Raw genomic sequence first — 15,865 nt, 5'->3', positions numbered from 1 at the left:
CTGCTGTTGGCTCATTGGAAATTATGATCCTCAGGCAGCTGTACTGCATGATAAAAGTAACTCATAACTGAGGAACACTTTGTAAAATGTTATGACCTCATAGAAGCTTTCATTTTTATAAATTTCATTTCATTATTATGAATTAATTATAATCCTCATTTTGGATATATTTTTTTTTGAGATAAGCATGAAGTACTTGCCCTCATCTATTTAACTGGCATCAATCTCATTTCATTGGCAGAGAAGTTTTGTTTCTGGCTTGCACCTATAAAGAAGGAAAAAACAGATGCATAGTTCCTGACCAAAATCAACTAAATTTAACTTAAGCTAAAATTGATTAAATTTAACTCAAACTAAAATTGACCAAAGCTTCTCTTGCTTTTACCAAGGTACAGAAATACAATTATTTCCATATAAATGTAAGATGAGAAAATATCGCTTGCTTATCTTTGCAGTCTGGATTTTTTGTCTTTTTTTTTTTTTTTTTTGCAGTTTTGCTAATGTGGGAACCGTGGAACCAAATGATGGGCTTGGAGCACATTTGTTACAAAACCCACTCTCTGGAGAGTTGCTGGATTTATATGCTTTTTATAGAAAAGGGCAACAGGGAAAAAAAAAAGCTATGATGAAGACTGGAGCGTGTAACTAGACCTTCTACGTGGTTTTGTGCTATAAATCATGCAGATGACAATTTTTAAGGGAGGAAGGACAACACAGGAATGATGAAGAAGTGCAGTCGATTCTAAACCCTGATACGATGATACTCCTTTCTCCTATGGGCACTCCTGCAATGCACGCAGACAGACTTACGGAGCTCTTGCTTGCATCTCTCAGCAAATTGATAAATGGGGAAAGGCATCCCAGGGGGTTCCCTGAGTTTTGCAAAAACAGAAGGATGTTGGAGTACATGGCTTTTTACTCATGCATTCCTCCACATAAAATGAATTATGCACAGAGATGTCAATTTGCATGCTGTGGACTTTCTGCTGCAACAACTGGGGCTCTGAGGAGTTCACCAAGTGCTTTGCCTATTTATCCTTATTTAAAAATAAAAATGTTTATCTAAACCCTATCATTTTACTGTCTTCCCTCTATCACCTCTCCACCCTAAAAAAAAAAAAAAGATATATTAAATATTTGCAGAAATTGAGATATATCCTGTGTCTTTCTATTCCAGAGGTTCCCAGACTTATGGAATCATGCCTGCAGAAATGGAAGATAATGACAGTCATCCAAGACTTATTGCAAGATTTGTCATGTTCTTTATATACTTACAGAGTGGATTCTATGGGTAGTAAGGCTTTTTATTACTAAATTGGCTGAAGGATTTACAAATATTCATGCAGAATTAAAGAAGAAAAAAAGGGCTTTTTCCCAGACAACCCGAGGGAGTTACGGCAACTCCTTCCTGTGCATGGACATGGCAACGTTTTTCAAGCAGGTGCAGTTCTGCCCTCTTTTCCAGGAGCATGAAGCATGAACTCCGCCAGGATGCAGGTGTGCAAGATCCAGGATCTAGGCAGAACACTGCCTAACTCCAGCTAGTCTCCCAACAGCGGCATATACTCACTAGGAAAAATGCTGCCAACATGCGCTTACAGCTTCTTTATAAAAAATAAATAAATAAAGGCCAAGCATGGGCCTCTGTAACAGCCCAGTGGTTGCAACACTTGCCCAGGAATTGCTGGGAAGCAGCCCGTGTGCTTTGGGAAGAGGCCCCTCTCCCGGAAGCTGCTCCGGCCGGGTAGCGATTTACACTTTCCCATGCTCCCTCCTGCTGCCCGCGTTAATCCTTCATCCCTCTGAGCACAGGGGAACACGCTGGACATGCCCATAGGCACCACATTGTGCATTCAAGGGCCAGTGGATACAATAACAGCCCTGAGGACACGGGAGACACTCCAGGACTCCTCGCTCTTAACTCGGTGTGTTGGGCACTAGGGTGCAACGGGGTTTTTGGCTAAGTGTTGCAACCTGCAGGTCATTTTGTAAAAGAAGGGCATTATATGCTTCTTTTTCAAAGAGGCTTTTTCATTCTTTCAGCTTAGGCATTCACTGTCAGGAATGAGTTTGGGCTCCGCAGGCCAGGTAGCATCTCCCTTGCAGAAATTACTGTTGTATGTGCTGTTGTACGTGGTGGGGTTTGCTTCCCACATGCAGGAGCGTCCACCTAAAAATAACTATTTTGCGGTGCAAACAAAACAAAACAAAGTTCCTTATTTGTCTGTCCTTAGGCTGGATGTGAGGCATTTTAAGTTGCCAGTACTGAACAGGTTCTTCCTCAATGAAGTATTGGCATTGGAAACAGCCTAACAGAGACACTGCTCTTGCAGGATATCTTTGCCCACAGAAGCAGGCTTTAATACCCTGCAGACTTACAGAGTCAGGAAAAGGTGAGAAGATGCAGAAGGCTCATTTAGGCCATTATTTCTGCAACTCTCTGACTCCATTATAAATGTATTAATTAGAGGCCATAATAGCATGGCCTCTATGTCTGTTTGAAGTTAAGCACCTGCACAAGCTTTGGCTTAATGGGGTCACAGTAATTAGTAGTTATATTGGTAGTTGTTTCCATCTGCTCTCATGCAAGCTTGTTTTCTGTACTTTAAAGAGGTTGCTAAGGCACCCTAATGTCATTAAATATTGCCAGGCCATGAAAAACTTGATGAAGAACTTCAAGATCCAGAGGGAAAAAAAACCCACAAGCAACAGCTCTACCATCCCCTTTCTGAATATTGCAATTGTGCAATAAAACTCAGGCTTCCAGATACTACAAAAAGTATCTTAATGGGTTTCAACAGGTGATTTATTGCTTGTTGGTCACAGATCCTTTTAAGGAAACATATAACATAAAAGCAAACTGTCCTACGTTATATTCCTAAAAAGCATCTGGCTTCTTCCCAGAACAGACTCACAAAACAGGCTCAAAAACCATCTGATAACCTAAAACGAGAAGAGCACAAACAAGAGTACCTACTCCTACCTCTTGAAGAGTACTGAAGAGTACTACTACCTCTTGGTTCACAGAGCCATGTTCTCTTTACCTGTAAGATACAGTTGGGTAAAGCATCCCCAGCTCTTCATCCCCCTTTCTCCTAGCACTAACAAGTGTTAATTGCCCAAAGAGCCACTTGCAGAACTACGTTTCCCAGCCTGTTTTGCACAGCAGTAATTTTACATGGATCCCATTCACCCAGCAGGAAACTTTCTTCAACATTTATCAGGGTTTTAAGACCCACACAGAATTCTGCAGGTGTATCACCGATCTGTAAGCATTGCAGGCTTGTTCTCAGCTTTGCAGGTCATTGCAAAGACCAAATAGTATTTCTTATATATATACCTTACCTTATCTCAGTTTAAGTTACTCTTGCATCTGTGTGCTCATCTAACTACCATTCTTGGAAATACACATTGGATTTTTTACCATTAGCTGATATTCTTTCTTTTTTAAATGCATTTGAACATCTCTTTGTTTCTAATTTGGAGTCATTACAGATTTCTTGGTGCATTCGTTGCAAGATTATGAAGGCTCAGAAAGGGATTTACTATTCTAGACCTTTTTTTTTTAATTATTATTTTTCCCTCAGTTAATTTGGGTAGAGAAACATGTGACAAATATCACTAACAGTGTGAGTCTTTAAGGGATTGTGTTTTCTGAGGGTTGAGGTTGATGGCTTTGTGTTTTTTTTTTTTTTTTTGAAAAAGGCAGGTGGGAAGTTACTCTAATAAAGACTTCTGCTGTATCAGCAGATATGGGTAAAAGTAGTCTGTACAAAATGATGTATGGGTTTTCTTTTCTTTAATTAGGAAAAAAAAAACAACTCTAAGAAAAGCTGAGCACTCAGTCTAAGGAAGAAAAAGCTTGCTGCAATAAAGATTATAGGAATGTTAAATTGGTTTATAATTTAGTTCTTTTTTCTTCCTGTGCCTCATATGCTATTGTGGAAATGCATGTTGAATGCAATCTTATGTCTTTGAAATTAAGTTGTGGATAAAATTTTCTCACTTTTATTAGCCAAAGCTTAAATAGTTGAAACCTTCCTTCACCTTAAGGATGCAAATATTGGTGCTTGCTGTCACAGGACTGCCACAGGGAGGGCCTGCCATGAGTCCAGACCGTGTTAGCTAGTTGATAGGGAGGAGTCATCTGTCATTATTAGGGCCACAGATAGTGAACAGGCTTGGGTCCCCCTCTTTAGAAGGAAGGGGCCCATTTGTTCCTCGAATTACAGGAATTTGCTTTTCTTTGACATCAAATTCCTTTAAGTTTTTGCACGTTGACAAAAGAAAAGAAAACATATGAGTGCCCTTCTCTTGATTTCCTTCCATCTCTTCCACTGCATGGATGTGAGATCTGCTGTCTTACTGCTGTTGTTAGTAGTAGTGCTCTCCATGCCTGCTTTAAAACTGATTTTTTTTTCCTGAGTCCTTTTCATCTGGAACAATTTTAAGATTGACCATTGAATATCAACCATCTCCTAGTGCAGTGCTTATCAATCTAAAAGGACTGATATGTTACTATTTTAATTACGAAGAATTTGGTCAGGATTTATTCTTCAAAAGCCCGTAACTTTGTTAATCTCTCCCAAGTCCAGTCCTCTGGCCCTGACATAGACTAGGGCAGAGAAGGGCATTAGTCTGCAGCAGTTTTATTGCTGTAGGTTTTAAGTAAGGAAGAGATGAATTAATTTCCTAAGCTAAATTTAAAAGGTGTTTAATTGGGACTGTCACAAGTATTATTCTGGTAACTATGCTTGTGAAGAGTGACATCTATTAGCAGAGCAATGTGGAAAGTAACTGCTGTCTTCCCGTGTGCAATGTACCCAAGCTAGGTATAAATAGATGTGGTCTGGACGATTAGGCATCTCCTATGAGCACGGAGCTAACTTGAAAAAGGATTTATACCATGGAAGACGGTATAACATTTGGAGTGGCAAAGTTAGGTGTCTATCTAATGCGCTTTATATAAAGTAATAACAAACCCTAGGTACTTGTACAGACACCTGTTCTTAGAGCATAATGCAGTTTTTAATATTCTTAAGGGATAGGTGGATATCAATGACCAGATGGGAGAGGAATAAGCCACCTCTGCAGGCAGAGCAGGTGAGGTAAATATTATATATGTTGTATAACAGCCTCAGAGCATGAGGTCAAGTCCTGTGGTAGTCTCATCCCGGAGCACTTGTATCCTTGTAACACCTCACTTTAATCAAAGGGGATGTTGGTAGGTACAAGTAATGGCTCTTACTTGGAGGAAAAAAAAAAAAGAATTAAAAAAAAGGCCTTTTTTTCCTTTTTTTTTCATGCATGTGGAAGAAAACAACAACTGCTAAAATATTCTTTTGGAAAGCTGTAGCTGACTGTTAGCCTGCCGTGTTAAGGAAACTTTAATGTTCTTTTTTTGTTTCAGTGAACTTAAAAAAAAAAAAAAAGGCAAGCAGGACTTTAGCAATGCAATAGCTAAATACTGCAAATCTTAAAATGAAAAAATGTTTCTTTCACACATTCCCACTTTTATGCTTTAATTTGTCCCAGCCTACCTGAAGTGTTTCTACTTAAATTAGATCCATTAGTGGTATAAAAGTATAGCCGTTTGATTTACATGCTGTGAAAAACATGAAATAGAAATGTATCTGGCTATATTTAGGTTTTGGTATTTGTAGAATTGCTTCCTAATCTGCCGTGGAAATCTTATGCAGTTCATAAGATGAGATCATGTTATTATCCTTATAGCTATAATATAGACAAACACGAAGCAAAATCAGCATACAACAATTAATATCACACACAAACACACACACTCAAAAAATCTCAAATTAAATGTGCCATTTAGAGCATTGTTATTTGCTTTATAGCATGACCAAAAATAAGGTTATTGCTTATTGGAGAAAAAAAAAAAAAGATGTAAAATGAGGTAATTTTAACTGCACATTATATCATTTGAAGAAAATATCTGTGGCAAAGCATGAGGAAAAAAATAATCACAGTATGAACGAAAAAATAAGCAGCAGAGAAAACTACAGCTAGGGAGCCATTTGTTCTTTGGGATTGCAATGTTAATTTGGGGGACTTGCTGCAACAGCAAAGTTGAGATTTAGGATGAATGCATCAATTACTAACTACTAATGCTATAAAGATATCCTTAGCTTCTCAAGGTAATTTAAAAGACCCATTTATATCCCATTTTGTCAAGCGTTGCACTTTTATTTGAACTGTGTAAGAGGTAAACTCTTCCAAAGTCAATAAAACTTAACAGCTTCCTTAAGAAAACAGGCTGTTTCCGTGGAAAGTATTATGTTCTAATTCTCTGCTAATTAAAAACAAAACAAAACAAAAACACCAAAAAACCCTACTATCTAGAGTTTTGTGGGTTATACCCAGAAATACTAGCTCATTGGTGTATATTTTTTAAAGAAATCTTTGCTTGGACAGATTTGAAGCTTTTTAAACGCTTTCTAAGCACTTCTTGCTCAAATTTATGTTCCTGAATGTTCACAGATAATATAGTAAGTCACTGCACTAGTAAAATCCAAACTATTCATTTTTAGTAACTTGTTTTTCTTTTCACAGAAATTATATCCCAGTTCAATTCACGTAATGGTGGTGTTAGCCAAAATTATTAAGGGAAATGACTGGGTGCAGGTGAGTTACTTGCACTCAAGATCTTTTGAGCAGGAAAGCGAAGACATATTTTTTGTCTTGACATTTTACTTTATACACTGAAGTATGATGGAACAGTCCTGTTTCTTAGGTTCCCTCATTTTGCAAAAACTTAGTATGTTTACAGAAGTACCGTGATATTTGTGAACATATGGTCTGAACTATTGTTTCCCAATTGAGTTCTACATTAAAATCTAAAATCAGGTCATTGTCACCCACTGATTTCTCAGCCGTACTTTGTAGAAACATGTTGTTCTTGTTATTACTATTATTATTTACATTGAATTCTTGCACACACATTTCCTTTCGCTAGCCCCAAAGCAACAGCTCGTTCAAGTCTTCTTACCTTGTTCTGCTCTGGGTGTTTTGTCTTGTTTCCCTGATGCTTTCAGGACTCTCAAAACTGGGACAACTTCTTCAAATTGCTCTTTAAGTCCCAAAGGCCAATCTGCTAACATATAACTGCCAGACTACACTCCCAGGGTGCCTTCCCATGAGTTCTGTTAGTGCTCTGAGACTTTTTGAAATGTAACTAGATTTTACACTTTTGTAGAATTTCTTTTCATTTATACCATGAAAATCCCAATACACTCTTTTAAAGTATACATTCTCCTGGATTTTTTTTTTAACTAGGCAGTTAATACTGCTTTTCATCCCTTGAAATGTTGGATTCATTGCTTAAACACTCGGAAGATTGCATACAGTGAAGGACATGCAGGACAGCTGGTGAGAGCACATTATAATTGTAAAACTAAACAGAAAGGTTTGGTAACTGTAGTAACTACTCCCTTTTCCCCACCCTCTTTACCCGTGTCATATTGTGACCACTCAACACCTGAAAATTGCAAGATGCAAATAATTTTCCTCCTCTTACAGTCTCCAATTAATGGAGACTTCTCAATGGAGAATAAATCCTTGCAAAGAATTTAAAGTCCTGCTTACGTTCAAACTAACTTTTCTTAAAAAGAGAAGTAAATATGTAGTATAAAATTACGTATGTTATATAGCCATAAAATGTGGAAATATGTCAAAGAATTCAAGACTGATTATTCCTATGTAAAATCCATGTTGCTGAGCATACACCTTAAATTTCAATTCACATCTAAGATTAAAATAAACCCAGAAATAAAATCAGACTGTCCCCGAAATGAAACTTGGCTGGTCTATATAATGTCTACAAGAAGAAACGTGACAAGTCATGAGATAGGACTCCATTTCATGCAAAAATAAATAAATAAATAAATAGAGACAATTAAATTTCAGCAAAGAAATCTTCTATTTCAAAATGTAAGACCAAAACAGAACGTTATGATTAAAAGTTGCACTATAGCAACACTATATATGTTGCTAAATATAAACATTATATAATTGATTTCATGATCAATTTGCTTGTGAGACAAACATTGTGGTCTGATACAACCCTGCTTCAACCACTGTCCAGGTTCTTTCTATTTCTATTACTAATAATTAACAAGATATACACAAGTGAAACCTTTTTATTTTTTTTTAAATATATACTTATTGTCTGGTTACTTTGTGATACAAGTTACTCATAATTAATGCTCAAATAAACATTTCCTTGAGGAGCTGATATTGATAGGTGGCCTCAGAGCACAATGTGATAGAGATGCGTTGAAAGTGCAAATGCCATTATTTGGAGCTAGGCATAGAAATATGTTAGCCTGCTCAGTAACTGTGAGTGAGCTGGGAATATCTCTTATGGCAACTGTTTGATGCGTCTGTTTTTGTCCTTTATCTCTCTGAAACACAAAAGATACCAAGAACACTAGACGCCAAGAACAGTTTGCGTTGCCTGATCCCTCACTTGTGGCACATAAGCCTATCAGAGTGGAAATGCCTATAAAACTGGTGTTTTGCTTGCGGATTTGCCTGCGTGCTTTGTGTCATGCTGTCTTTCGTGGCGAGTTCATCCCTCCTCATTTGCTGCCTGGTTCAGAACAGCACTTTACTTTCCAGTGTTTCCTTTGGGGCTCTCCTACCTCTGCCGTTTTGCTTCGCAGTCTCAGTTCAGATACGCAGACCCTCGAAGGTCACTTACAAACCTCATTCTTCCTGTGTGTATTTTGTTCTTGTCATACTCTGAAGAGTTTTTGTGCCTTGTACTAACACTTCATTCTAGCACAAGTAAGACCAGTTGCTGTCAGTGAGCACCTGGACTAAAAAAAAGATCTTTTTTTTCCTAAAGAAAAATTGCCATTCAACTATTATCCCTCCCTCCTTATCAGAAGCTCAAGAGCTATTTCATGATAATTACATCTGAATTAACCATCTTTTAAAGCAAATGTAATAAAGCACCGTCACTAGACAGCCTTTATTGTAAAATACGTGTCTAACTCTTTGGGGGTCTGAGCAATGATTTATTCTGGTGTACTGTCAGAGAAAAAGAATTTAAATACGATTTTCATGCAGAATAACAAAAAGAAATGGATTTGAAGTATTGCAGAAGATAGTGGTGGACAGAAGATACTAATGAACAGGGTTCAAATTAATCCTTTCAGAGCTTAGAGCGGATAATATTCTTCATTCTTTCCACAAGGTAACAAGAAAAAGGGTCGAGATATTTTCAAACCTCAGCTCTCCAGTAAATTTGCAGACATGAAAACACAGGTTCATCATTACGAACTATTTGAGTCCAGTTTCTTTTTAAAGGAAAACATCAGCATACAAGGAAAAGTGTCCTGAGGCATTTCAAGGTCTTAGTAAGACAGTTGCTAAGTTGTGACTGATAAGGCTTTCATAGATGGGAAAGAGTCTGTGTGAGAGAGAGCATTGGCTTGGAGAGAAAAAGTAGTAACAAACGATCTCGTATTGAAAATAAAAAAAAAAAAGTGGTGAACAAAGAAAACATTCATAGCACAAAACCTAATGTGCTAAAAGAGTTACAACCAGGAAGACGATGTGTGTTACAGAGATAAAGGTGCAACGGATTTGGCATCACCCACATACAGAGTGATAAAAGAGGTATGTGGGAGAAGCAGATGCATCAAGGTCTGCAGCACACGTTGACTGCCCAGCTCCAGAGAAGACCGTAACAAAGTGCACAAAGCAAATCATTTTATAAGCAATCCACACAACAGAATAGAAAAGGTAAGTGCACACAATTTGGCATAAGTTCCTAGCAGAGGAATTCAGCAGTAATATAGTATTGTTTTATAGCCACAAGCTCAAGAAATGGGTAGCATGAAAGAAGAAACGAGGATATATTTTTATCCATTTTAGTACCTACAGAAGAAATGCAAATACGACAAAAGAAAAATAATACACACACACAAAAAAAAATCATCATGATGCTACAGGTATCTTTTACATTAATAGACCTAAAGACCACTCTTTAGCTCCCTGGAAGATGTCAGTTCAAGGAAATATGTTTTGGGATAGCTGTTGCACAAGAGATCTTTAAGGAAAGCTCAATGAAATACCAGAACTCCTAGCAATTACTCATTGCTAACGTTATCCTAGTACATTGAAATAACAAAAAAGGCTGTGCCAAAATCCTAATGACTATAGGCAAAAGGTAGAAGAGATGCCTTCTAAACTTCAGTTGCAATGAATGGAAAACTGGTGTGATCGAGTGAATCATGTCGGTTGTATCTAAGAAGAGGGAGGCAGAAAACTCTCTCCAGAGTGAGTGGTTGAAGTAGTTAAATATTTTCTCGCTTTAAGATCTGAAAATCATAACAAGGATGATGACTAAGGCTGGCAGAAATCTAGAGTATGTGTGAAGAGAAGGAAGAACATGATATTGGGATCACAGTCTGGATGGTATCACAGATGATCACAACATGAAGGACTGTCATTTACTTATTCTCATCACTCACCGAAACACACTATAGGCTGCTACCTAATAAGTAAAATGCACCTAGTGACGCCGCATCTGGAGTATTGTGTCCAGTTCTGGGCTCCACAGTACAAGAGGGATGTGGAGCTGCTGGAGAGAGTCCAGCACAGGGCCACAAGGATGATCAGGGGCCTGGAACCCTGAGGGAGCTGGGCCTGTTCAGCCTGGAGAAGAGAAGGCTGAGAGGGGATCTGATCAGTGTATTTAAGTACCTCAAGGGAGGGAGTGAGGAGGATGGTGCTGGCCTCTTTTCAGTGGTGGCCACCGATAGGACTAGAGGCAATGGCCGTAAACTGAAGCACCAAAAGTTCCACAGGAACTTAAGGAAAAATTTCTTGACAGTGAGGGTGACAGAGCCCTGGAACAGGCTGCCCAGAGGGGTTGTGGAGTCTTCTTCTCTGGAGATCTTCAAAACCCGCTTGGACGCAGTCCTGTGCCACGTGCTCTAGGTGACCCTGCGTGTGCAGGGGGGTTGGACCAGATGGTCTCTAGAGGTCCCTTCCAACCCTAAGCATTCTATGATTCTATGATCTCTTGAATAATGTAAAATTATGCTTATTAGAAAAGGAACTGTGGATACTACACATCAATTCCTTTTTTTCTCCTTTATTTTTATTTTTCCATTACACATAGCACTGCCCAGGAACAGTTGAAACTCATGAGAAAATCTCATAGAACAACCTTGATAAATGTTTGGTTTATTCAGCACTGACTCTATAATGTGATATGCAAAATTACAGTTCAACAAAAGTGTTTGTTCCTCAAAAATGCCAACTAAATAAATAAGAAAGCTTGATTGGCGTATCTTCTGTGCAATATCATGAAACAAGGTAAAAAAGAAATGGAAGACCTGGATGGAGAAGTGCATGTCAAACTATGCATGTTACAGTGGTCATGAATAATGTGGCAATTAGCTTAGGAAAAAGAAAAAAGTTTTCTAGATGCATCTCTGAAACTCATCATATTTGGCTTTTCAACCCTTGTTTCTCTTAGAAGTATATTTATAAGAACGAATGAATGAAATACGAAAACAAGGTCACAAATCTTTTAAAAGAAACAACATCAGCATGGCTGCTACTGGAACAATATTCATTTAGGATGAAAACAGCCTTAACTTTGAACTATGGGGCAAATTCTGGTAAAACAAAGCCATGATTTTTAGACAAAAGCATCCAGAGATGGTAAAAAAGGGATGTCTTGATATGATAGGACATTCTTGTCTATACTTCCACACATGTGCAAATAAAAAAAGAAAGAAAAAGGTCATAGAAATATTGGAGAAAGAAGTGCAGAGATAATATCAATATGCCTAATAGGAATTGGCAAGTGATATATTGGAATACTAAGGGAGCCAGCACCTACTTAGAAACATGCTAATCAGAACTATGGTGAGTCACATCAAGGACATATTCACTAGATGTGGTATTTGTGACAAACTCTTTCCCAAAATAGACTCTGCTTCTATAGGTCTTCGGCTGCACGCATTTTAATGAGCTTAAGTCTCAAATAAATAATAGTTTCATAAGAGTCTTGGAGTTTTAAATGGGGACCACGAGGTAAAAAAATACTAAACCAAAAACACAGAACTACATTAAACCCCTGCAAAGTCCGAATAGTCAGTAGTAGCTCAGAATGATCAAGGAATAAAAGTCATGTGAAGTAAGTGTGAGCTGACAGTACATTAGGAAAAATAATATTTAGATGCAGTTATAATCCCTTAGCCAATAAGGGAACCATCACAAGTCCCGAGTTGCAGAAGTTCGGATTCACATTTTTTAAGATTGTGTTAATAGTAAGTCTGCTATTTACTGGGCATTTCCTCAGTAAAGCAAGTTTTTCAAGGTTTGTATAGATTTCAATAATCTATATTGAAAGTAATGAGTCCTTAGGGATTTGGGGCACCCTAAAGAAAAGGGTGATGCTCAGCAGTCTTTTTCTATATCATCACATCCTAGGAAAGTTTCTACAGTAGTAGCTCATAATTTTGTATCTTTTCTGTTCAGCTCTATGCTTTTATTATATCACAGTGAGTTTTGCTTGAGAAAGCAATGTACTCTACGAGTTACACACAGATATGGGTTTGAATAGTTGGCTATAATGTGGATAATTCCATAATTGCTGCATTATTATATATCTGGGTAGAGGCAAGTCTACAGACATTCAATATATCTTTCCATTTTGTAAGCCAGAGAAAAACGGTTTACTTTGGGAAAAATATTGTGATTTCTTGAAACAAGTATTTATTCAGTTATCAGAGAGAATATATATTTCCCCCCCCCCCCCCCCCCCAGGAAATGTGCATCAGGTTTTATACCATTTATATAATAAAGCCACCTTCCTGAGATTCTGCGTAGTGTAGAGGGGCTTTAAATGCCTTTTCAGCTTTACTAGCAAAGATAGGGATTATTTTCCCCGAGGTCACTCTGTAAGGATTAGCCTCCTACAGGTTGTTCTGGGGCAAATTTGCCTGTGTCTCACTTCTTCACAACAGATGGCTGCACTTCAGTAGTTGTGGGTAACGTATACAGAAGGTTGAAATGAAACCTTCATGGTAACCCAGCTTTTTTTTTTTTTTTTTTTCCCCAATCGCTTAAGTTGTATCCTTAAATTTGATGTCACACAGCTGTTGTTAAAAAAAAACAAACAAACATGTACACTTATCATTATTAATGTGGTGTCATATATATTTGAAGGGGTTGTATATGGAATGCAAATCAATTATTTTGTTTAACGGGTATGATTTAATCCTTCTGTTTTAAGGATGAAATCGCGCACATAGTTCCTGGGAGGGAGCCTTAGTTTTGTTAAGCTTTGAGCAAGCGATTTCTTACGTTAGTCTGAAAAGTCTCGAACCTAAGGATCAAAGCGAATAATGATCTAATACACTAAGTGCGTGTATATGTGTATTTATTATAGATATACATAAGAGGACGGTGAGACCCTTGGCCCAGGCGGCTGCCAGGGCTGCCACCTTGTCCCTCCGCCTCGGTTCAGTCCCGCACCTCGAGGCGGATTAGTGTCCCCACAGCCCAGAGCGCGTTTTATTACTATTTAGAGGTTATTTTAACCATCCGCTGCGAAAACAGCGGCGAATGGGAGAGAAGCCGCGAGCTGCCCCTTCCCGCCGCCTCCCCCAGGGCTCCGCGGCCGCCGCCGGGCGCGAGCGACAACCCCCCGCCGCCGGGACGGGGGGCGGGGCGACACGCGACCCACCAATCCCAGACCGCGTCGGGACGCTGACGGACATCCCAACCTGTCCAATAGGAAGCGCCGCCTGAGCAGGCGGGGCCGCGTGAGAGAGGGGCGGTGCCAGCACCGCCCAATGGGAGGGGCCGGCTGCGGGCGCGGCTCGCCCGGCGCTATTTAAGCGCGGCGCCGGGGGACTCGCCCGTGCAGTCGGCGCAGCGCCGCGGCGGGGGCAGCAGCTCTGCCCGCAGCCGCTCGTGTTTATTCCCCCCCGTTCCCTTTATTCCGCGCGCGCGGGTGTGCGAGGCAGGCGCGGGGCGGCCGGCCCGGCCGAGCGGCTGTCGCGGCGCTGCCTCCCCGTGGCCTCCGCGCAGGGAGCCCCCCAGGTCCGGCGGGAGGGCGGCAGTGAGGGCGGGCGGCCTGCGCCCCGCTCCGCGCTGCCCGGCGCCGCCCGCTCTGGGCCGGGGGCTCGCGGCGCTTCCCTCTGGCTGCGTCCCCGCCGCCGCGGGCGGGAGGCGGCCGGGGGGGAGCGCCGCCTCGCAGGATTTACCGCCGCCCGGCGCCATGGACGAGAAGTACCTGCCCGAGCTCATGGCGGAGAAGGACTCGCTCGACCCGTCCTTCACACACGCGCTGCGCCTCGTCAGCCAAGGTGAGCGCGGCGGGGCAGCGGCCCGCGCCGCCCGGGCACCCCCAGCGCGGAGCCGCGCGCGGAGCCGCCATGCATTTTGCGCCCCCGACTCCTCCTGCTTGTTTATTTTCCCCTCCTTTTCTCCCTCCCTCCCTTTTTTTTTGCTGTTGTTGTGCTTTTATTTATTTTTGCTTCCTCCCTTAAAAATAAAAAAAGAGCAACTGGGTCTCCAGCATCTCGAACCCTCCTTACCCGCTCCCCGGGCAGCGCTGCCCTGTTCGGAGCGACTCCCTCTTCTCCTGGGTGCTTCTGCCCTGGCTATTTAGACACAGCAGCTCAGGGATGCTCTGTGCCTCCTTTTCTTATTTATTTCTTTTTGTTATAGGGGCTTGCAAACTAAGCCTTTTCCTGGAAGCTCATGACTCTGTGAAGGCATCAGAGCCACATCTTGCTGAATCTTTGCAATAGCTAAAGCTTTTTTTTTTTCCAGTTATGTAACTCAAAATTATCAATTTTTATTCCTGTATCTTCCCCCACAACGCATATATACTTTAAAACATTTCATGTTTCACTTTAAATGCTAGTTCTTTGTTTAACCGAGACCATGCGGAGTATGATCGTAATCCCATGGCTTACTGCAAATTCGGAGCATTGCGTGATGGGAAGGTGACTTCCCTGATGGTGCTTTGCATGGTCAAGTGTTGCAAGTTATGACTTAAAATGACAAACGACTCCGGTATCATTCCTGAAAGTGATTGTGGAGCTATACTAGTGTATTCCACAATAATGCAGAGATGCTTCAGTTCCGTGATTCCTTTCAGTGGTTTCACATAATCTTTGGTGTAACGGGCTACAAAACGCTGATTTCCAAATCCGAAGGAGTTGGCTGTTTTCCTGAATGCTGTTTTAGGCAGCTGTTGGTGCTGGCTGGGCAGGGTGTGTGCCCTGTAATTTGTGGCTGCATGTCCTTGGATGTCTTGCATGTTTTTCTGCTAACTTTCTAGCCCTAAGCAATGGATTTGTAAAAATACTATTGCCTGCACTAGTGTTTTTGACTGAGTGGCACTGTTGATGGTGTTGGAGGGGAAAGAGTCTTGTATTACATGCTGTAAACAAACTCGTTTAACACTTTTAGCTTGATGGCTGAGGCTTTTATGGTTGTAGATTAGGGAAGCTCCTCTGAAACTATTGAGGGAAGAATTATTTCTCAATGACTTTTCCCTGTGTGTGACTTAAAGGAAGTTAGAAAATCATGCGAATTCTTGTTTTAGTGGAAGTGTGCTTGTACATACTTGTGACATTTTTGGGAACTTTAGTAGTGTTTTGGAGTGTCATCCCTGAGATGAGTAGAAATAGCAGGAATATAAAACTTTTGCTTATTTTCTTAATCCTGCAGTGTTTGATACCTGCATGTACACTTTCAGCACCAAAAATAGTGATACATTCATAAATACATGGATGTGACCTCATTCTACTATGTCTGGATCTTTTGATTACTGTGAAAGTGCGATCTTGTGCTTAAAAAGTCT

The 15,865-nt window shown here is 40.4% G+C and overlaps 1 protein-coding gene across 4 annotated transcripts in view; it reads left to right on the top strand.

Moving 5' to 3' along the window:
• Window positions 1–14,119: 14,119 nt before the first annotated feature.
• Window positions 14,120–15,865, top strand: part of KHDRBS3 (KH RNA binding domain containing, signal transduction associated 3) — an 81,489-nt gene continuing 79,743 nt past the window's right edge. For 3 of the 4 annotated variants that reach the window (XR_015913947.1, XM_088535142.1, XM_088535131.1), the window contains exon 1: window positions 14,120–14,357. Coding sequence is in view for 3 of the 4 variants with exons in the window: in XM_088535142.1 (XP_088391268.1) it covers window positions 14,270–14,357 (88 nt within the window). In the remaining variant the exon portion in view is untranslated. The remainder of the gene's footprint in view (window positions 14,358–15,865) is intronic. The other variant, XM_088535150.1, reaches the window with a different exon arrangement.

Source organism: Tinamus guttatus, unplaced genomic scaffold (assembly GCF_059628265.1).
Source record: "Tinamus guttatus ecotype Peru unplaced genomic scaffold, ASM5962826v1 Tinamus_guttatus_pri_ptg000038l, whole genome shotgun sequence".
NCBI lineage: Eukaryota > Metazoa > Chordata > Aves > Tinamiformes > Tinamidae > Tinamus > Tinamus guttatus.
This window is presented reverse-complemented; position numbering and strand designations above follow the sequence as displayed.